The following is a 23,228-nucleotide window of genomic DNA, read 5'->3' as shown; positions in this document are numbered from 1 at the left end:
AAGATGGTATCAAAAGAAAAAAACAGCAGATCATTCATATTTATTAACATCAATGAAAAAACCGTTCATAAAATATTATAAGTGTAAACCATGAGCTTATTAAAAATAATACACTTTCCAGTGAAAGAGATTAACCAGTCTAGAGAAAGAAAAATAGATCCACTTGAAAAACAAATAAATGTATGGTGATATCTAAAGCAATGAGGGAAGACATATTAAGACAAGTCATGTGGGAATAACTAGATAGTAATATGGATAAGAATAAAGCTTAAATAATTTTATAAACCATAAAAGTAAATGCATGCAAATAGCAAAGTTTCCATGTATTCCATTCTAATTTTTTATAATCATTGTATAAATGGGAGCATAGAAAACTTTCTATGTCTCACATCCTGAAACAATGATGGAAAATATTAATATATTTGACTACATAGAGTTTTTAAACTAATCTGCTTAGTAATATTAAGCATAAGTCACATTTAAGTGTAGTAAAACTAAATATAAGTAAACATAAGTAAAAATTAAACATGAAGCAAAATTAAGGGAAGGGCAGAGAAAGATGGCAGAAGGCTCCACTAATCATTCTCCCTGCGAGGACACCAATTTAACAACTATCTACCAAAAAAGCACCTTTATAAGGACTGAAAATCAAGTGTGAACTCACAGTACCTGGTTTTAACTTCATATTACTGGAAGAGGCATTGAAGAGGTAGGAAAAACAGTATTGAATCACAAACACCGTCCCTGCCCCATTCCCAAGCAGCTGCGGCATGGTGCGAAGAGTGATTCTGTGCACAGGAGAGAGGCAAGTGCAACAATTGTGAGGCATTGAACTCAGTGCTGCCCTGTTAGAGCAGAAAACAAAAAGGGACAAAACTCAGCTGATGCCCATCAATGGAAGGCTACATAAATAAGTTCTAGCCAGAGGGAAATCGTCAATCCCAGCAGTCAGAACCTGCAAGCCTCACCGCCACAGGCTAAAGTGCTCCAGGGCCCTAAATAAACTGGAAAGGCAATCTAGGCTTCAAGGGCTGCAACTCCTAGGCAAGTTCCAGTGCTGAACTGGGCTCATAGCCAGTGGGCTGTGGGGGCACATGACCTACTGAGACACCAACTGGAGCAATTAAGAGAGTGCTGGCATTACCCCTTCCCTACACCCAGGCTGCAGAGTTTGTAGTTCTAAAAAATGAATACTACTTCCACTTGAGGAGAGGAAAGGGAAGAGTGGGAGGACTTTGTCTTGCACCCTGGATACCAACTCAACCACAGTAGAATAGGGTAGCAGTCACAGTTGTGAGGCCCCCTTTCCAAGGCTTGGCTCCTGGACATTTCTAGACACACATGGGTTCAGAATGGAACCCACTACCTTGAAAGGAAGAACACAGCCCTGCCAGGAATCATCACCTGCTAACTGAAGAGCCCTTGGGCCCTGAATAAGAAGCAGTGATACCCAGGCAATATGTCATGGTGAGATTCTGAGATGTTCTGGCTTTAGGTGAGACTCCGCACATGACCATTTGTGTGGCTAAGGGGCAAGTTCCTGCTTGAGAAAAGCAGAGGGAAAAGTAAAGGGGACTTTATTTTGCACCTTAAGTATCAGGTTGGCCACAGGGGAGTAGAGCACCAAGCAAGCTTTTGGGGTCCTCAATTCAAGGACTTGGCTTTTTTATGGTGATATGGCTTGGATCTGTGTCCTCACCCAAATCTCATGTTCGGTTGTAATTCCTAAAGTTGGAGGTGGGGCCTGGTGAGAGGTGACTACATCGTGGGGGTGGTTTCTCATGAATAATTTAACACTATCCCCCCTTGGTATTGTCATCACAATAGTGAGTGAGTTCTCATGAGATCTGGTTATTTAAAAGCATGTAGCCTCTCCCCTATCTTTCTCTTGCTGCTATGGCCATGTGACATGCCTGTTCCCCCTTCATCTTCCACCATGACTGTAAGTTTCCTGAGGCCTCCCCAGAAGCTGAGTAGCTGCCAGCATCATGCTTCCTGTACAGTCTGTGGAACCCTGAGCCAATTGAGCCTCTTTTTATTATACATTAACCAGTTTCAGATATTTGTTTATGGCAATGCAAGAACAGCCCAATGCAGAAAATTGGTACTGAGGAGTGGGGCATGGCTATAAAGATACCTGAAAATGTGAAGTGACTTTGAAACTGGGTAACAGACAGAAGTTGGAAGAGTTTGTAGGGTTCAGAATAAGACAGGAAGATGATGGAAAGTTTGGAATATCCTACAGATTGGTTAAATGGTTGTGTCCAAAGTGCTGATAGTGATAGGGACATGAAAGTCCAGGCTGTCAGATGGAAATGAGGAGCTTATTAAGAAATGGAGCAGGCCGGGCGCGGTGGCTCAAGCCTGTAATCCCAGCACTTTGGGAGGCCGAGACGGGCGGATCACGAGGTCAGGAGATCGAGACCATCCTGGCGAACATAGTGAAACCCCGTCTCTACTAAAAATTACAAAAAAAAAATTAGCCGGGCGAGGTGGCGGGCGCCTGTAGTCCCAGCTACTCGGGAGGCTGAGGCAGGAGAATGGCGTAAACCCGGGAGGCGGAGCTTGCAGTGAGCTGAGATCCGGCCACTGCACTCCAGCCTGGGAGACAGAGCGAGACTCCGTCTCAAAAAAAAAAAAAAAAAAAAAAAAAAAAAGAAATGGAGCAAAGGTCACTTTCTTTATGCCGTAGCAAAGTACTTGGCTGCTTTGTGTATCTGCCCTAGAAATTTGTGGAGCTTTGAACTTGAGAATGATGATTTAGTGTATCTGGTGGTAGAAATTTCTGAACAACAAAACATTCAAGAAGTAGAGTGGCTACTTCCAAAAACCTGTGCTCATATGCATGAGCAAAGAAATGATCTAAAGTTAGAATTTATGTTTGAAGGGGATGCAGAGCATAACAGTTTGGAAAATTTGCAGCATGGTCATGTGGTAAACAAGAAAAGCCCCAAAACTGGCTAGCCATATGCAGAAAACTGAAACTGGACCCCTTCCTTACACCTTATATAAAAATTAACTTAAGATGGATTAAAGACTTACATGTAAAACCCAAAACCAGAAAAACCCTAAAAGAAAACCATTTAGGACATAGGCATGGGCAAAGACTTCATGACTAAAACACCAAAAACAATTGCAACAAGAGCCAAAATTTACAAATGGGATCTAATTAAACTAAGCTTCTGCACAGCAAAAGAAACTATCATCAGAGTGAACAGACATCTTACAGAATGGGAGAAGATTTTTGCTATCTACCCACCTGACAAGGTTTAATATCCAGAATCTACAAGGAGCTTAAACAAATCTACAAGAAAAAAACAAGCCCATCAAAAAGTGGGCAAAGCATATGAACAGACACTTCTCAAAAGAAGACATTTATGTGGCCAACAAACATATTAAGAAAAGCGCAACATCACTGATCTTCAGAGAAATGCAAATCAAAACCATAATGAGATACCATCTCATGCCAGTCAGAATGGCGATTTTTAAAAAGTCAGGAAACAACGGATGTCGTAGAGGATGTGAAGAAATAGGAACGGTTTTACACTGTTGGTGGGAGTGTAAATTAGCTCAACCATTGTGAAAAACAGTATGGTGATTCCTCAAGGATGCAGAACCAGAAATACCATTTGACCCAGCAATCCCATTACTGGGTATATACCCAAAGGAATATAAATCACTGTACTATAAAGACACATGCACACATATGCTTATTGCAGCACTGTTTACAATAGCAAAGACGTAGATCAAACCCAAATGCCCACCAATGATAGACTGGATAAAGAAAATGTGGCACATATACACCATAGAATACTATGCTGCCATAAAAAGGAATGAGATAATGTCCTTTGCAGGGACATGGATGAAGCTGGAAGCCATCATCCTCAGCAAACTGACACACAGGAAGAGAAAACCAAACACTGCATGTTCTCACTCATAAGTGGGAGTTGAACAATGAGAACACATGGACAGAGAGAGGACACACACCAGGGCCTGCTGGGGGCTGTGGGGTGAGGGGAGGGAACTTAGAAGATGGGTCAATAGGTGCAGCAAACCACCATGACACAGGTATACCTGTGTAACAAACCTGCACATTCTGCATGTGTATTCCTTTTTTTTTTTTTTTTAAGAAGAAATCAAAACAGAAAAGTCCGTTTTCAGGGGAGGAATTGAAGCATGCTATAGAAATTTGCAAAAGTAAAAATGAATCAAGTGCTGATAGCTAAGACGATAGGGAAAAGCATTTCAGAGACTTGGCAAGAGGCTCTCCCATCACAGGCCCAGAGGCCTAGGAGGGAAAAATGATTTTATGGACCACGACCAGGGCTCACCCTGCACAGCCTTGAAACACAACTCCCTGCATCCCAGCCATTCCAGCTCTAGCCTTGGCTCAAAAAGGCCCAGGCACAGTTCAGGCCACTGCTTCAGAGGGTGCAAGCTGTAAGTCTGGTGGCTTCCACGTGGTGTTAAGCCTGTTGGTGTACAGAATACAAGAGTTGAGGCCTGGAAGCCTCCACCTAGATTTCAGAGAATATATAGGAAAGCCTGGGTATTTAGGTAGAAGCCTGCTACAGAGGCAGATCCCACATGGGAAACCTCTACTAGGACAGTGTGGAGGGGAAATGTGCAGCCCCCACACAGAGTCCCCTCCAGGGCACTGCCTAGTGGAGTTGTAAGAAGGGGGCCACCGTCCTGTAGACCCTGGAATGGTAGATCCACTGGCAGCTTGCTCCCTGCATCTGGAAAAGCTGCAGGCAATCAACACCAGTTCATGAGATCAGCCACTGGGAGCAAACCCTGCAAAGTCACAGGTGGAGCTGCCCAGGGTCTTGGGAGTCCATCCCTTGCACCAGTGTGCTACGGATTTGAGACATAAAGTCAAAAGAGATTATTTTGGAGCTTTAAGATTTATGACTGCCCTGCTGGGTTTCAAACTTGCATGGGGCAAGGAGCCCCTTTCTTTTGGCCAATGTCTCCCTTTTACAAAAGGAGTATTTACCCAATGCCTATATCCCCATTGTATCTTGGGAGTAACTAACTTCTTTTTGATTTTACAAGTTCATAGGTGGAAGAGGCTTGCTTTGTCACAGATGAGAATTTGGACTTTGGACTTTTGAGTTAATGCTGGGATGAGTTTAGACTTTGGGGCACTGTTGGGAAGGCATGTTTTGCAATGTAAGAATAAATTAACACAGATGGCATTTCTGGATGTGCCCTGGACCAGAGGGGAGCCTGTTGCCCTGAAGGGTGAGTCTAGGTTAGGCAAAATTTACCACAAGCTGAATGGAGAACCCTTGGGCCTTCAGGGAACATCAGCGGCAGTCTTGCAGTACTGCCCATGGGCCAGTGGCGGTGGCCATGGGGTGAGGCTCCTCTGCCTTTGGAAAAGAGAGGAAGAGTGGGAAGGACTACATCTTGTGGCTGGAGTGCTAGCTCAGCTGCAGAACAGTTTCACCCTAGGTGGTCTTCTAAGGTTTTTGACATTAGTCCCTGCCTCCCGGACAGCACCTCTGGACATGTCCCTGGCCTGGAGGAGCTCACCACACTGAAGGAACAAACACAAGCTTGGCTGACTTTGCCACATGCTGATTGTGGAGCCCCAGAGCTTTGAGTAAACAAAGGCTGTAGTGAGAAAGGGGTTACAGCAGGCCTTGGGTAAGACCCAGTTCTGTGCTTGTTTTGGGACTGACCCAGCACAGCTTTAGAAGTGGTGGCCATAGGGGTACTTGTGTCACTCCACTGCCAGCTCCAGGTGGCTTAGAACAGAGAGAGACTGTTTAGAAGAAAGTAAGAAAAGAAAACCAGAGTCTTTGCCTTGTAAATCAGAGAATTCTTCCAGATCTTGTGCAAGACCATCAAGGCAGTACTTCCATGAGTCTGCAAGAACCACAGCATTAGTGGGCTTAGGGTGCCCCCTAAAGCAGATACAACTTAGATCATAACACCCACGTCCTTTTGAATATCTGAAAAGCCTTCCCAAGAAGAATGGGAACAAACAAGCCCAGACTATAAAGACTACAATAAATACCTAATTATTTAATGTCTAGGCACAGACAAACATTTACAAGTATCAAGATCATCCAGGAAAACATGACCTCACCAAATGAACTAAATAAGGCAACAGAGATCAATCCTGGAGAAACAGAGATATGTGGCCTTTCAGAGAGAGAATTCAAAATAGATGTGTTAAAGGAATGCAAAGAAATTCAAGATAATACAGAAAAGGAATTCAGAATTCTATCAGATAAATTTAATAAAGAGGTTGAAATAATTAAAAAGAATCAAGCAGAAATCCTAGAAGTGAAAAATGCACTTGGCATACTAAAACATGCATTAGAATTTGTTAATAGCAGAATTGATCAAGCAGAAGAAAGAATTAGCATAAAGACAGGCTGTTTTAAAATATGCAGTCAGAGGAGACTAAAGAAAAAAAGAATAAAAAAGAATGAGGCACATCTAGAAGATCTAGAAAACAGCCTCAAAAGGGCAAATCTGAGAATTGTTGGCTATAAAGAGGAGGTAGAGAAAGATAGAGGTAGAAAGTGTATACAGAGAAACAACACAGAACTCCCCAAACCTAGAGAAACATATCAATATCCAACTAAAGGTTACATATTAGAACATCAAGCAGACTTAACCCAAAGAAGACTACCTCAAGGCATTTAATAATCAAACTCCCAAAGGTCAACAATAAAGAAGGGATCCTAAAAGAAGCAAGAGAAAAGAAACAACACTCAATAGAGCTTCAATATGTCTGGCAGCAGACTTTTTAGTGGAAACCTTATAAGCCAGAAGAGAATGGCATGATTTATTTAACATGCTGAACAAGAAGGAAAAAAGAAACAAAAACAAAAACAAAACAAAACAAAAAAAACGACTTTTATCCCAGAGTAGTATATCTGGCAAAGATATCCTTCAAATATTTGAAGAATATTTGGGAGGGAGAAATATGACTTTTGCAGACAGACAAAAGCTAACAGATTTCATCAACACCAGAACTGTCCTCCAAGAAATGCCAAAGGGATTACTTCAATCAGAAAGAAAAGAATGTGGCCGGGCACAGTGGCTCACACCTGTAATCCTTACACTTTGGGAGGCCAAGGTGAGTGGATCACCTAAAGTCAGGAGTTCAAGACCAGCCTGGCCAACATGGTGAAACCCCATCTCTACTAAAAATACAAAAAGTAGTTGGATGTGGTGGTGGGCACCTGTAATCCCAGCTACTCTGGAGGATGAGGCAGGAGAATTGCTTGAACCCAGGAGGTGGAGGAGGTTGCAGTGACCAGAGATCATACCACTGCACTCCAGTGAAAGAAGGAAAAAAAAGAAAGGAAAAGAAAGAGGAAGGAAGGAAGGGAGGGAGGGAGGGAGGGAGAGAGGGAGGAAGGAAGGAAGGAAGGAAGGAAGGAAGGAAGGAAGGAAGGAAGGAAGGAAGGAAGGAAGGTCCCCCAAATAGTTTTACATGTTGCATAGGGTATTTCTCTGAATACATTCATTCAAGGTTATTACTAACCCTGTGTTGTATCAATTATAACAATCTTTGTAATATGATTAATACGATTAGCAAATGCAATTGAGTAAATTGTGCACATCAATCATATGTCTATAAGGATTTTGTTTCTTTGCTTTCTTTCTTTTTTTTTTTTTTTTTTTTTTGAGACGGAGTCTTGCTCTGTTACCCAGGCTGGAGTGCGGTGGCTCCATCTCAGCTCACTGCAAGCTCCATCTCCCGGGTTCCCGCCATTCTCCTGCCTCAGCCTCCCGAGTAGCTGGGACTACAGGCGCCCGCCACTACACTCGGCTAGTTTTTTCTATTTTTAGTAGAGACAGTGTTTCACTGTGTTAGCCAGGATGGTCTCGATCTCCTGACCTCATGATCCACCCGCCTCGGCCTCCCAAAGTGCTGGGATTACAGGCGTGAGCCACCGCGACTGGCCACACTATTCTCGTTTGTATATAAATATCCCGTTTTATTTGTCACACTTTTTTGATCTCCCATATGTACCTCCAATTCCCAACTTTGTTATTTCTTTGTTTTTATTTTTACTTATTTTTATATATATATTTTTGAGACAGGATTTCTCTCTGTGCCCCAGCCTGGGGTGCAATGGTACAATCATGTCTCACTGCTCCCTCGACCTCCTGGGCTCAAATAGTCCTCCCACCTCAGCCTCTGAATAGCTGGGATTACAGGCACACGCCACCACACCTGGCTAACTAAAAATTTTTTTTGTAGAGACAGGGTCTCGCTATGTTGCTGAGGCTGGTCTCAAACTCCTCGGGCTCAAGTACTCCTCCTGCCTTGGCCTCTCAAAGTGTTGGATTATAGGTATGAGCCATCCTTCCTGATCTGACTTTATCATTTCTATAAAATTCAAAGTCTTTATTTCAAATATTGTATCTTTGTTTTCCCTCTTCTCTACTTCTGAATTTTCAACATGATTTAAATTAGACCTGCTCATTTGATTATTTGTATCTCCTAATCTCTTTCATATATTTTAGATCTCTCTGCTTTCTTAGCTGCATTCTAAACATTTTATTCAGCCAAGTAGCTTAGTTATCATTTTACCTGAAGTCTGTATCAACTGCCATTTAACAATTCAATTTATTTTCATGGCTTTGATGCCAGTTTATTTATTTTTTATATTTTTATGTTGATACATAATATGTGTACATATTTATGTCATATGTATAATATTTTGTTATATGCATACAATGTATAATGATCAAGTTGTTGTATAGGGTATTCAACAACCCAAATTTTTATTTTTAATTTTACAAAAAATTTTTGGAGATAGGGTTTCACTCCATCACCCAGGCTGGAGTGCAGTGGTGTAATCATGGCTCACTGTAGTCTCAACCCCCTGGGCTGAAGAAATTTTCCCACCTCAGCCTCCTAAGTAACTGGGACTGCAGGCGCATACCACCACACCTGGCTGATTATTATTATTATTATTTTTGTAGAGTTGGGATATCACTCTTGCTCAGGCTCGTCTCAAAATCCTGTCCTCAAATATCCCACTCCCTTGACCTCCCAAAGTGCTGGGATTACAGGAATGAGCTAGAGTGTCCAGCCTGTTTATTATTTCTATGTGTTGGAAACCTTTCAGTTCTCTATTCAAGCTATTTTGAAATATACAATACATTGTAATATATAGTCAGTTACTCTATCAAATAATAAAACATTTCTTTTATCTAACTGTATGTTTGTACCCATTAACAACCTCTCTTCTTCCATCAGCACCCATCTACACATACTTCTCAGTCTCTGGTAGCTATCATTTTTCTCTCTATCTCCATGAGATCAACTTTTTTTGCTCCCACATATAAGTGAAACTATTCAATATTTGTCCTAATATGCCTGGCATATATCAGTTAAGATGATGACATCCATTTATATCCATGTTGCTGCAAATAACAAAATTTCAGTTTTTTTAAAGGCATAATAGTAGTGTATTGTACATATACACTACATTTTCATTCATTGATGGACAATTCGGTTGACCTCATGTCTTTGCTATTGTAAATACTGTTGTGATAAACATGCAAATGTAGGCATCCCTTTCATATATGGATTTCCTTTTCTTTCGATAAATACCCAGTAGTGGGATTGCTAGATGGTATGGTAGTCCTATTTTTAGTTAGGTTTTGTTTTTGTAGAAATCTCCATACTCTTTTCCATAGTGGCTGTACTGACTTACATTGCCACCAACAGTATATAAGTTTTATTTTCTCCACATTCTTGCCAACATCTCTTATGTTTTCCTTTTAATCATAGTCATTTTAACTGGGGTAAGATAATATCTCATTCTGGTTTTGATTTATATTTCCCTTGTGACTGGTAATGTTGAGCATTAAAAAAAAAAACCTGTTAGCCATTTGCACTTCTTCTTTTGAAAAATGTCTATTTATGTTCTTTGCGTACTTTTTAATGTGATTGATTTTTACTATTTGAGTATATTTTGGATGTTAGTTCTTTGTCAGATGAATAGTTTGCAAATATTTTCTCCCATTCAACAAGTTGTTTCTTTGCTACATTGATTGTTTTCTCTGCTTTGTAGGTTTTTTATTTAATAATATTTTCCCATTTGTCTGCTTTTGTTTTTGTTTTCATTGTGTGTGTTTTTGATGTCTTAGCCATAAAATATTTGCCTAAACTAATGTTCTGAAGTGTTTTCTGTGTATTTTTATCTAATAGTTTTATAATTTCAGGTCTTATGTATAAGTTCATAATTCATCTTCAGTTGATTTTTGTTTATGATGAGAAATAGGGGTCCAGTTTCATACTTTTGCATGTAGATATCCAGTTTTCCCAGCACCATTAATTGAAAATAATGTCCAACACCCAGTGTATGTTCTTGGAGCCTTTGTGGAAAACCAGTTGGCTGTAAATACATGGATTTATTTCTCAGTTCTATAGTCTGTTCCATTGGACTATGTGTCTCTTTTAAACTCAATACCATGCTATTGTTGTTACTTTTGCCTTGTAATATATTTTATTTACTTTTCTTTTTCTCTTTTTCTTTCTTTTTGTTTTAATTTTTGTGGGTACATAGTAGGTATACATATTTATGGGGTACATGAGATGGGGTGTGATACAGGCATGCAATATGAAATAATCACAGCATAGAGAACGGGGTATCTGTCCCCTCAAGCATTTATCCTTTGAATCACAAACAATCCAATTACACCCTTTAAATTATTTTAAAATGTACAATTAAATTATGATTGACTATAACCACCCTATTGTGGCATCAAATAGTAGGTCTTACTCATTGCTTCTAATTATTTTTTGTATCCATTAACAAGCCTCACCTCCCCTCGACACACATCCCTCAGTGACCATCCTTCGACTCTCTATCTCCATGGATTCAATTGTTTTGATTTTTAGATCTCACAAATAAGTGAGAACATACGACATTTAGCTCTCTGTGCCTGGATTATTTAATTAAACATAATGATGTCCAGTTCCATTCATGTTGTTGCAAAGGACTGGATCTCATTCTTTTTTTTTTGCTTAATAATACTCCATTGTGTATATGTACCATGTTTTTTAAGATTTATTTTTTATTTCAATATGTCTTTGGGGAACAGGTGGTGTTTGGTTACATGAATAAATTCTTTAGTGGTGATTTCTGAGATTTTGGTATACCCATCACACAAGTAGTGTACACTGTGCCCAATGTGTAGTCATTTATCCCTCACCCTCCTTCCACCCTTTCCCCCAAGTTCCCAAAGTCCATTGTATCATTCTTATGCTTTTGTGTTCTCATAGCTTAGCTCCCACTTATGAGTGAGAATATACGACGTTTGGTTGTCCATTCCTGAATTACTTTACTTAGAATAATAGTCTCCAATTCCATTCAGGTTGCTGCAAATGCCATTATTTCATTGGCTAACGTAATATTCCATGGTATATATGTACCACATTTTCTTTATCCATTTGTTGGTTGATGGGACATTTTTTTCTGCAGTTGCGAATTGTGCTGCTATAAACATGCATGTGCAAATATCTTTTTCATATAATGACTTCTTTTCCCCTGGGTAGATACCCAGTAGGATTGCTGGATCAAATGGTAGATCTACTTTTAGTTCTTTAAGGAATCTCCACGTTGTTTTCCATCCTGGTTGTACTAGTTTACATTCCCATCAGCCATGTAAAAGTGTTCCCATTTCACCACATCCACGCCAACATATATTATTATTATTTTTTTTTATTATGGCCATTCTTGCAAGAGTGGGGTGGTATTGCATTGCAGTTTTGATCTCCATTTCCCTAATAATTAGGGATATTGAGCATTTTTCCATAGCTTCTTGGCCATTTGTCGATCTGTTTTTGAGAATTCATGTCCTTAGCCCACTTTTTGATGAGATTATTTGTTTTGTTCTTGCTGATTTCTTTGTAGATTCTGGATATTAGTCTTTTGTCAGATGTAGAGATTGTGAAAATTTTCTCCCACTCTGTAAGTTGTCTGTTAACTCTGCTGATTCTTTTGCTCTGCCAAAACTTTTTAGTTTAATTAAGTCCCAACTATTTATCTTTGTTTTTGTTGCATTTGCTTTTGGGTTCTTGGTCATGAAGTTTTTGCCTAAGTCAATGTCTAGAAGGGTTTTGCTTTTTTTTTATGGTGCCAATTTTGAACAGTTTTTATTTAAGACACTGATTTTCTGGTTAAAATACAGTATTTATAAATGCAATGTTATTTCCTTCCCCTGTGCATATGCTCCATATTCAAGTATTGAGAATGCCAAGTAACTTACTATAGTAGCTGGACTTTTAAAAACTGCCACAGAATTTGCTACAAATTTAGGTCCTTCAGTGTTTTAAAATGTGTAGAACAATGCTACATCTATACTTGGGCTGGCTTAATCAACCTCTTCAATGGTGGGCCCTGAGGAAGCACCATCAGAGGGAGGAGCTCCACCACCAGGGAGTCCCCCAGGCATTCCTCCTGGCATGCCTCCTGCACTCCGGTACACTTGGTAATAATGGAGTTGCGGACTTTCTCCAGCTCTTTCTGCTGATGTTCAAATTCTTCCTTCTCGGCAGTCTGATTCTTATCGAGCCAGTTGATAATTTTATTACACTTGTCCAGAATCTTCTGTTTGTCTTCATCATTAATCTTGCCTTGAAGTTTCTCATCTTCGACGGTTGCTTTCATGTTGAATGCATATGACTCAAGTGAATTGTTAGATGATACTTCATCCCTCTGCTTCTCATCTTCAGCTCTGTACTTCTCAGCTTCCTGGACCATACATTCAATGTCTTCCTTGCTCGAACGGCCCTTGTCATTAGTGATAGTAATCTTGTTCTCTTTTCCTTTACTCTTGTCCACAGCAGAGACATTGAGGATGCCATTGGCATCAATGTCAAAAGTGACTTCAATCTGAGGAACATCACAGGGTGCAGGAAGTATGCCTGTGAGTTCACACTTGCCAAGCAGGTTGTTATCCTTGGTCGTGGCACGCTCACCTTCATAAATCTGAATAAGCACACCAGGCTGGTTGTCAGAATAGGTAGTGAAGGTCTGTGTCTGCTTTGTAGGAATGGTAGTATTACGCTTGACGAGGACAGTGATGACTCCACCAGCAGTTCCAATACCGAGGGAAAGAAGAGAGACATCTAAGAGCACCAAATCTTGGACATTTTCAGACTTGTCTCCAGATAGGATGGCTACCTGGACAGCTGCACCATAAGCAAGAACTTCATCAGGATTGATGCTCTTATTTGGTTCTTTTCCATTGATGAAGCCTTGGAGAAGCTTCTGAATCTTGGGGATATGAGTAGAACCACCAAACAGGACAATATCATGAATCCGTGACTTGTCCAGTTTGGCATCTTGAAGGGCTTTCTCTGTGGGGTCTAGGGTGCTATGGAACAGGTCAGTATTCAATTCTTCAAATTGGGCATGGGCACTGGACGTATAGAAGTCGATTCCTTCACAGACAGAATCAATCTCAATACTGGCCTGGGTGCTGGAAGAGAGAGTATGCTTAGCATGTTCACAAGCAGTATGGAGGGATCTTACAGCTCTCTTGTTCTCACTGATGTCCTTCTTATGCTTGCACTTGAACTCAGCAATCAAATGGTTGACATTCAGTTGTTAAAGTTTTCTCCACCCAAGTGGGTGTTTCTGGCTGTAGAGCTTTTTGTTTGTTTGTTTGTTTGTTTTTTTAAGATGGAGTCTTGCTCTGTTGCCCAGGCTGGAGTGCAGTGGCCAGATCTCAGCTCACTGCAAGCTCTGCCTCCCCGGTTTACGCCATTCTCCTGCCTCAGCCTCCCGAGTAGCTGGGACTACAGGTGCCCGCCACCTCACCCGGCTAGTTTTTTGTATTTTTTAGTAGAGACGAGGTTTCACCGGGTTAGCCAGGATGGTCTCAATCTCCTGACCTCATGATCCGCCCGTCTCGGCCTCCCAAAGTGCTGGGATTATAGGCTTGAGCCACCGCGCCCGACCTCTGGCTGTAGATTTGATCTCAGAGATTCCATCCTCAATAGTGAGGATTGACACATCAAAAGAGCCACCTCTCAGGTCAAAGATCAGCATGTTTTTTTCAGCTCCAACCTTTTTGTCTAAGCCATAAGCAATAGCAGCAACAGTTGGCTCATTGATAATTCTAAGTACATTGAGACCAGCAATAGTTCCAGCATCTTTGGTAACCTGATGCTGAGAGTCATTAAAGTAAGCTGGCACTGTGACCACAGCATTGTTAACAGTATTGCCAAGGTATGCTTCTACAATTTCCTTCATCTTTATCGGAACCATAGAGGGTACCTTCTCTGGGTAGAAGCTTTTGGTCTCTCCCTTGTATTCCACTTGGACCTTGGGCCCGCCAGCATCATTCACCGACATGAGGGGCCAATGCTTCATATCAGACTGGATAACAGCATCATCAAATCTGCATCCGATAAGATGTTTGGCATCAAAAACCATGTTGGTGGGGTTCATTGCAACTTGATTCTTGTGGCATCATGGATCAATCGTTCAGTGTCTGTAAAGGTGACATAGCTTGGAGTGGTTCCGTTTCCCTGATCATTGGCAATTATCTCTACTTTTCTGTGCTGGAAAACACCTACACAACAGTAGGTGGTGCCAATATCAATATCAACTGCAGGTCCCTTCGACATAGTTGCTGGTGTGTAGTCCTGGCTCCAACTACAAAGAAAGACACAGAAACCCTTAGAGCTGCAGGTGAGTTCAATGACAGAAGGGTTTTTTTCTGATGTCATCTTGTAGAAGCTTTATGGTGTCAGGTCTTAGATTTAAGTCTTTGATCCATCGTGGATTGATTTTTTTATAAGGGGAGAGGTGAGGATTCAGTTTCATTCTTCTACACGTGGCTTGCCAGTTATCCCAGCACCATTTGTTGAATAGGGTGTCCTTTCCTCACTGTATGTTTTTGTTCGGTTTTTTGAAGATCAGTTGGCTGTAAGTATTTCGCTTTACTTCTTGGTTCTCTATACTATTCCATTGGTCTATGTGCCTATTTTTATACCAGTACCTTGCTGTTTTGGTGACAATGGCCTTACAGTATAGTTTGAAGTTGGGTAATGTGATGCTTCCAGATTTGTTCTTTTTGCTTCATCTTGCTTTGGCTATGCAGGCTCTTTCTTGGTTCTCAAGTGATCCTCCTGCCTTGGCCTCCCAAAGTTCTGGGATTACAGGCATGAACCACTGTACCCAGAGTTTGCCCACTTTTAAATGAGGTTTTGGGGGGTTTTTGTTGTTGTAAATTTGTTTGAGTTCTTTATAGATACTGAATATTAGATATTTGTCAGATGCATAGTTCACAAATATTCCCTCCCATTCTGTAGATTGTCTGTTCACTCTGTTGATAGTTTATTTTGATAGGCAGAAGCTCATAAGTTTAATTAGATCCCCTTTTGTTGTTTTTGCTTTTGGCATCTTCATCAACAAATTTTGCTCATTCTTATGTCCAGAATAGTATTGCCTAGGTTGTCTTCCAGGGACTTTATAGTTTTGGGTTTTACATTTAAGTTTTTAATCAATCTTGAGTTAATTTTTGTATATCTTGTAAAAAAAAAAAAAAAAAAAAAAAAAAAAAAGAGGTCCAGTTTCAGTCTTCTGCATGTGGCTACCAGTTATTCAAGCACAATTTATTCAATAGGGAGTTCTTTCCCTATTGCTTGTTTTTGTCAGCTTTGTTGAAGATCAGATGGTTGTAGGTGTGTGGCCCTATTTCTGGGCTCTCTATTCAATTCCACTGGTATGTCTGTCTGTTTTTGTACCAATACTGTGCTGTTTTGATTAATGTAGCCCTCTACTATAAAGTTGAGTGGTTTGATCCCTCCAGCTTTGTTCTTTTTGCTTAAGATTGCCTTAGCTATTCCGGTTCATTTATGGTTCTGTATGAATTTTAAAATAGATTTTGTTCTAGTTCTGTGGAGAATGTCATTGTTAGTTTAATAAGAATAGCATTGAACCTGTAAATTGCTTTTGGCAATATGGCCATTTTAGTGATACTGATTCTTCCTATCCATGAGCAGGGAATTGTTACTGTTGAGGGTTGTTGTCCAGATTCTTGGCATTTTGAACAAATAATTGGACAAAACACACAAACAAAACAAGGCAGCAAAAGCAGAGATTTATTTTAAATGAAAGTACACTCCACAGAGTCAGGGGAGGCTCAAGCAAGCAGCTCAAGAGCGTTGGTTATAGAATATTTTGGGGTTTAAATGCCCTCTAGAGGTTTCCCATTGGTTCAGTCTATGCAAATAAAGTAGTGGGCCATGACCAGTCTGGTTGGTTGTGGGAAGGGACCAATCAAAGGCACTTGCATTTTCCAACTACCATGCAGCAACTGCCACAAAGAATAAGGAGGAATTGAAAGCGGAATAGCCTGTGATGTCCAGTCAGCACGAATCAGCCTTAAGTTCCCTGCCTCCAGACCCTATTCTCCTGCCTCAGAATGTTTTCCCGTTTGTTTGTGTCATCTCTGATTTCTTTGAACAGAGTCAAACCATATCACGTGGGGTGCATGATTGTTCTTGGTGTCCACTGATTTTTTTTGTCCAATGCAGTTGCTGGTGCAATTTTCACGTTACCCTGCGATAACAGCTTGGATCTTGTAAGCTAACACCAAGAACAACCATGTACCCCATGTGATATGGTTGGGCTCTGTGTCCCCACCCAAATCTTATCTCCAATTGTAATCCCCACATGTCAAGGGAGGGATTACAATTGGGCAGAGGGATCATTGAATCATGGGGGTGGTTTCCCCCATGCGGCTTCTGTGATAGTGAGTGGGTTCTCACAAGATCTAATGGTTTTATAAGTGTTGGAAGTTCCTCCTTCACTCCTTTCTCTCTCCTGCTGCCATGTAAGACATGCCTGCTTCCCCTTCCACCATGATTGTAAGTTTTCTGAGGCCTTCCCAGCCATGTGGAACTGTGAGTCAATTAAACTTTTTCTTTTATAAATGACCCAGTCTTGGGTAATTCTTTCTAGCAGTGTGAAAATAGACTAATACCACATGTGAGTATTTGGGACCTCACAAGCACACCTGGTGAGGGCTCAAAGTCAGATGGTTTCATTTCCTCTCTCTTGTGCTTCTCTCTGACTGGTAGAAAATTGGTGAATCACAAAAACATATTTAAAATGGCAACTATGTGAGGCTTGCAAATATAGGGGAGTGAACAAAAAAAGTAATATTTAAAAAGTAGAACACAAAAGAGTTTGCACAGTCTTATTTAAGCTGTGCCATACATGTTCATAAACAAGTTTGCAAAATAATTTGAAAACTATTACAATTTTCAAATACAATGTATTCTTTCAGTTTAAGTTTAAAAGCATGCATTTAGAAACAAAGCGATACTAAAAAAAAAAAAAAAAAAAAAAAAAAAAAAAAAAAAAAAACCTTAGCCATCCAAAACCTTCAAATATCCCGAACAAGTCTTTTTGTAAAGGTGTCTATAAGTCAGATTTTACTATACTTTGAAAACTTGTAATAAATAATGCAGTTGACAAAATAATCTACACTGACATAGAAATAATCAATTTTTATTGTTATTATTATACTTTAAGTTCTAGGGTACATGTGCACAATGTGCAGGTTTGTTACATAGGTATACATGTGCCATGTTGGCTTGCTGCACCCATCAACTCGTCATTTACATTAGGTAATTGTCGTAATACTATATATATAATCACTCATAGTTATATAATATTGTACATATTATTACATAGGTATGCAGGTCCTCAACTAATGTTATTTTGTTCAGTGTCATTTAGTTATGTGGATGAGAAAAAAAAAATCAATTCCTGGCCAAGGCCACTGTCTGTGTAGAGTTTACAGGTTCTCTTTGTCTCTTTGTGTGTGTTTTCTCCAGGTATTCCAGTTTTCCTGCACAACCCAAAGATGTGCACATTCGGTTAACTGGCGCGTCTACATTGTCCCAGTAAGAGTGAGTGTGGGCGAGGCATGGTGCCTCACACCTGTAATCCCAGCACTTTGAGAGGTCCAGGCAGATGGATCACCTGAGGTCAGGAGTTCGAGACCAGCCTGGCCAACATGGTGAAATCCCGTCTCTATTAAAAATATAAAAATTAGTTGGGCACGGTGGTGTGAACCTGTAGTCCCAGCTACTGGGGAGGCTGAGGCAGGAGAATCGCTTGAACCCAGGAGGTGGAGGTTGCAGTGAGCTGAGATCATGCCATTGTAGTCCAGCTTGGGTGACAGAGTGAGACTCCATCACAAAAAAAAAAAAAAAAAAAGAATGAGTGTGGGTGAGGGTGTGAGTGTGCCTTACAATGAAATGCAGTCCTGTCCAGGATTGGTTCCTACCTTGCACCCTGAGCTGCTGGGATAGCCTCTGGCTACTTGTGACCCTGAATTAGAATTGGTAAGGTGGGAAATGAATGAATGAATTTATAAAACATATTATAACATCAATATGTGTAAAGTGCTTAATAACCATGCAAATACACAACAATGAACAATGCAGTAATGGAGTACAGACGCGATCGACGAGGCTGACATGTTTTTTATTTTGAACCCTGAGGTGGTAGGAGGTGCTCTTTGCAATATCTGGTTTCCAAACATGTATTCATTGATTTAACCCATCACCACTATGACCACCATCACTTACTGACTGACTAAGAATTGGGTAAGTAATTATCTTACATGTTCATAGTGGCATGTTCGTAGCTCACTGTAACCTTGAACTCCTGGGCTCGAGATCCTCCTGCCTGAGCTGCACAAGTAGCTGTATTAACCTTTCTTAAATGTCTCCATAGCTGTCATTTATTTCAATGTTTAATATGAGAAGTGTTTTGGATCTTTATTTAGAAACTTGGTGATGTTTTTGTGACCAGAAATATGCTATAGAAACTTAACTCTTTTCAATATCAATTAGCTTTCAGTAAAATTGGTTTAACGATACACATTTTTGCTTAAAGTCCCAGTTTCTGAGAACCTACTGATGATTTAAGTAAGAACTTACTGTACCACGGAACATCTACAATGAGTCAGGCATTGCTGCAAGCACTTTTCATCCATTACCTTTCAAGAATTCTCTCTGAGGTAGGTTTTAGTGTCTTCAATTTAGAGGGCTAAATCATAAACAATATATAGAATTAAATAAGAAACTAAAACATCCAAAACTACAATGTTGAATTAAAAAGGAAGTTACGGTAGCATAAATAGTGGACACCTTCGTAGAAAATTTTAAAACTTAAAAGGCTAAACAAGGCATTATTTTGGAATACCTATGTAAGTAGCAAAATTATGATGAAAGTCAAAGGTATTATGATTTTTCAGAATTTAAAATGAACGATGACTCTTTTTGGAGAGGCAAAGAGTTATACTTGGGAAGGGCAATAGAGTGGGAAAGTTGCATTAAGCAGATGCTGGTTTTATTTTTCACATATTTATGAAAAATAAATATATGCAATTGACCCTCTCTGTCTGTGGTTTCCACATCAATGAATTCAACCAACCTTGGATCAAATATGTAGTTAGGCTTATAATGGTTGTGTCTGTACTGAACATACACAAGCTTCTTTTTGTCATTACAAAAGATACAGTACAAAAATTATTCACATAGCATTTTAAATGTATAGGTAATCTAGAGATAATCTGCAGTGTGCAGGAAAATGTTCATAGGTTATATGCAGATACTACATCATTTAATATAGGGACTTTGGCATCCAGAATTTTGTTATCTGGGGGAATTCTAGAACCAATTCCCTGTGAATACCAAGATGATTGTATGTGTGCATTTGTATGTATAAAATAGTTTGTAATAATTTTTTAATTTTTTAAATAAAAATCTTTGAGATGTAATTCATATACATTTATTATTCAAAGTGTAGAATGTAAAGTTTTTAATATGCTCACATACATGTGCAAGCAACACCAGTCATTTTAGAATTTTTTTATCACATTATATGTACCCTTTAACTATCACCCTTCTATTTTTCCCACACACCTTCCCTTGAGCTAAGCAACTGGTAACCCACTTTGTATCTAGATGTCTCTGTGCTGAACATTTCATATAAATAAAATCATATATGTGGATGTTTGTGATGGGATTCTTTTACTTAGCATAATGTCTTCAAGTTTCCTCCAAATCATACCACAAATCCATACTTCCTTCCTCTTTATAGCTATCATAATAATTTTAAAAAATTATTTTGAATACTGGTATAAGAAAAAATAGCTTAATTAAATTAGAAGAAAGTGAGAAAGACAAATATTTCTCTGAAATTCCTAAAGAATCTTCAGCTACTTTCAACATTAATGGAGACGAGTGGTGCTGGCTCTCTTTCCAAAATGTCACTTTTCTCAAAACTAGAAATACTAAACAGTGGGGGGTATATTTGGTTCCCAAGTGAATATGAATATGGTACATAGTGGAATTGTTATTTTATTGAGGAAAGGAAAAAAGAAACAACAAAAAAGACATAGTAAGAGTAGGAGGAAATAAAGGAGGAAGGAAGTACAGCTTGTTAAAGTGGATAAACAGACCTCTGAGCAGAGAGAGGTAAAATAAAAGGCATCAGGACAGCTTGGGAACAGACTGAGAGTAAGGTGGCATATTTTTCATTTATTTGTATCTTCTTTAATTTCTTACAGGAATGTTTTGTAGTTTTCAGTCATTTGCCTTCTTGGTTAATTCCTAAATGTTTTATTCTTTTTGATGTTATTAAGGTAATTTTTTTCTTCTCCTTCTTTTTTTTTTCTTGAGACAAGGTCTCACTCTCACCTAGGCTGGACTGCACATGATGTAATTATAGTTCACTGCAACCTTGAATGCCTGGGTTCAAGCTATTCTCTCACGTCAGCCTCTGAGCAGCTAAGACCACAGGCATATGCCACCTGACCTCGTCATTTTTTAAAATTTTTTGTAGAGATGGGGTCTTGCTATATTGCCTAGGCTGATCTTGAACTCCTGGGCTCACCTCAGCCTCTCCCCAAGCGTAGGGATTACAGGAATAAAGGAATAAGCCAGCATGCCTGGCCTGCTTTTTATTTTTATTTTTGAGATGAAGCCTTGCTTTGTCACCCAGGCTGGAGTGCAGTGGTGCGATCTCGGCTCCTGCAAGCTCCGCCTCCCGGGTTCATGCCATTCTCCTGCCTCAGCCTCCTGAGTAGCTGGGACTACAGGCACATGCCACCAAGCCCAGCTAATTTTTTTTTTTTTTTTTTTTTTTGTATTTTTAGTAGAGACGGGGGTTTGCCATGTTGGCCAAGATGGTCTCCATCTCCTGACCTCGCTATCAGCCCGCCTGGGCCTCCCAAAGTGCTGGGATTACAGGTGTGAGCCACCGCGCCCAGCTACTGACCTGTTTTCTTAATGTCTTTTTCAGATTAGTAATTGTTAGTATATTGAAATGGAATTGATTTTTATGTTCATTTATCCTACAAGTTTGCTGAATTCATTTATTAATCCAAATAGTGTGTGTGTGTGTAATCATTAGCATTTTCTACTTGTAAGATAATATCACAAGATCATATCAGCTGCAAATTAAGATAAATTTATTTCTTCCTTGCCAATTTGGATGCCTTGTATTTCTTCTAGCCTAATTGCTCTGACTAGGTCTTCCAATACAATGTTGAATGGAGGTAGTGCAAAGCCCCCTAACAGGCCCCAGTGTGTGTTTTTTTCTCTCCCTGTGTCCATGGGTTCTCATTTTCAGTTCCCGCTTATAAGTGAGAACATGGGGTATTTTGTTTTCTGTTCCTGTGATAGTTTGCTGAGGATAATGGCTTCCAGATCCATCCATGTCCCTGCAAAGAACATGATCTTGTGCCTTTTTATGGGTGCGTAGTATTCCACGGTGTATATGTACCACATTTTCTTTATCCAGTCTATCATTTATAGGCATTTGTGTTGATTACATGTTTTTGCTATTGTGAATAGTGCTGCAGTGAACATGTGTGTGCATATATCTTTATAATAGAATGATTTATATTCCTTTGGGTATATACCCAGTAATGGGATTGCTGGGTCAAATGGGCAAATTGCATTTCTCTAATGATCAATGATGTTGAGCTGGTTTTCATGCTTGTTGGGTACATAAATGTCTTCTTTTGAGAAGTGTCTGTTCATATCCTTTGCCCACTTTTTGATGGAATTGTTTCTTTTTTTTTTTCTTGTAAATTTAAGTTCCTTGTAGATTCTGGATATTAGAGCTTTGTCAGATGGATTGATTGCAAAATTTTTCTCCCATTCTGTAGGTTTTTCTGTTCACTCTGAAGATAGTTTCTTTAGCTGTGCAGAAGCTCTTTAGTTTAATGAGATCCCATTTGTCAGTCTTTCCTTTTTTGTAATTGCTTTTGATGTTTTTATCATGAAATCTTTGCCTGTGTTTATGTCCTGAATAGTATTGTATAGATTTTCTTCTACGGTTTTTATTGTTTTGGGTTTTACATTTAAATCTGTAATCCATCTTGAGTTAATTTTTGTATAAGGTGTAAGGAGGAGGCCTAGTTTCAATTTTCTGCATATGGCTAGTCAGTTCTCCCAGCATCATTTATTAAATAGGGAATCTTTTCCCCATTACCCGTTTTTGTCAGGTTTGTCAAAGATCAGATGGATGTAGGTGTGTAGTCTTATATTGGAGTTCTCTATTCTATTTCATTGGTCTATGTGTCTGCTTTTGTATCAGTACCTTGCTGTTTGGCCTTGTAGTATATTTTGAAGTCAAGTAGCGTGATGCTCCAGCTTTGTTCTTTTTGCTTAGAATTGTCTTGGCTATTCGGGCTCTTTTTTGCTTCCATATGAATTCTAAAATAGTTTTTTTTTTAATTCTATGAAGAATGTCAATGGTAGTTTCATGGAAAAAGAATTTAATATATAAATTACTTTGGGCACTATGGACATTTTCATAATATTGATTCATCCTATCCATGAGCATGGAATGTTTTTCTATTCGTTTGTGTCCTCTCTGATTTCTTTTTTTTTTTATTTTTATTTTTTTTGACACGGTGTCTCCTGTCTCCCAGGCTGGAGTGCAGTGGCGCAATCTCGGTTCACTGCAAGCTCCGCCTCCCGGGCTCCCGCCATTCTCCTGCCTCAGCCTCCCGAGTAGCTGGGACTACAGGCGCCGCCACCACGCCCGGCTAATTTTTTGTATTTTTTAGTAGAGACGGGGTTTCACCGTGTTAGCCAGGATGGTCTTGATCTCCTGACCTCGTGATCCGCCCGTCTCGGCCTCCCAAAGTGCTGGGATTACAGGCTTGAGCCACTAATTTTGTATTTT

The 23,228-nt window shown here is 39.7% G+C and overlaps 2 protein-coding genes across 2 annotated transcripts in view; one reads left to right on the top strand and one right to left on the bottom strand.

The window, feature by feature from the left end:
- LOC140710301 (endogenous retrovirus group K member 8 Gag polyprotein-like) overlaps positions 1–23,228 on the top strand; it is a 393,717-nt gene that overhangs the window by 148,915 nt on the left and 221,574 nt on the right.
- Positions 12,350–14,659, bottom strand: LOC103230925 (heat shock cognate 71 kDa protein-like). Its single transcript, XM_007990048.3, is given in 5 exon segments — positions 12,350–12,479; positions 12,482–13,600; positions 13,603–13,638; positions 13,958–14,467; positions 14,470–14,659. Coding segments are annotated over 5 exon segments (1,938 nt in total). The 5' UTR covers positions 14,630–14,659; the 3' UTR covers positions 12,350–12,366.

This window comes from Chlorocebus sabaeus, chromosome 25, assembly GCF_047675955.1.
Source record: "Chlorocebus sabaeus isolate Y175 chromosome 25, mChlSab1.0.hap1, whole genome shotgun sequence".
Classification (NCBI taxonomy): domain Eukaryota; kingdom Metazoa; phylum Chordata; class Mammalia; order Primates; family Cercopithecidae; genus Chlorocebus; species Chlorocebus sabaeus.
This window is presented reverse-complemented; position numbering and strand designations above follow the sequence as displayed.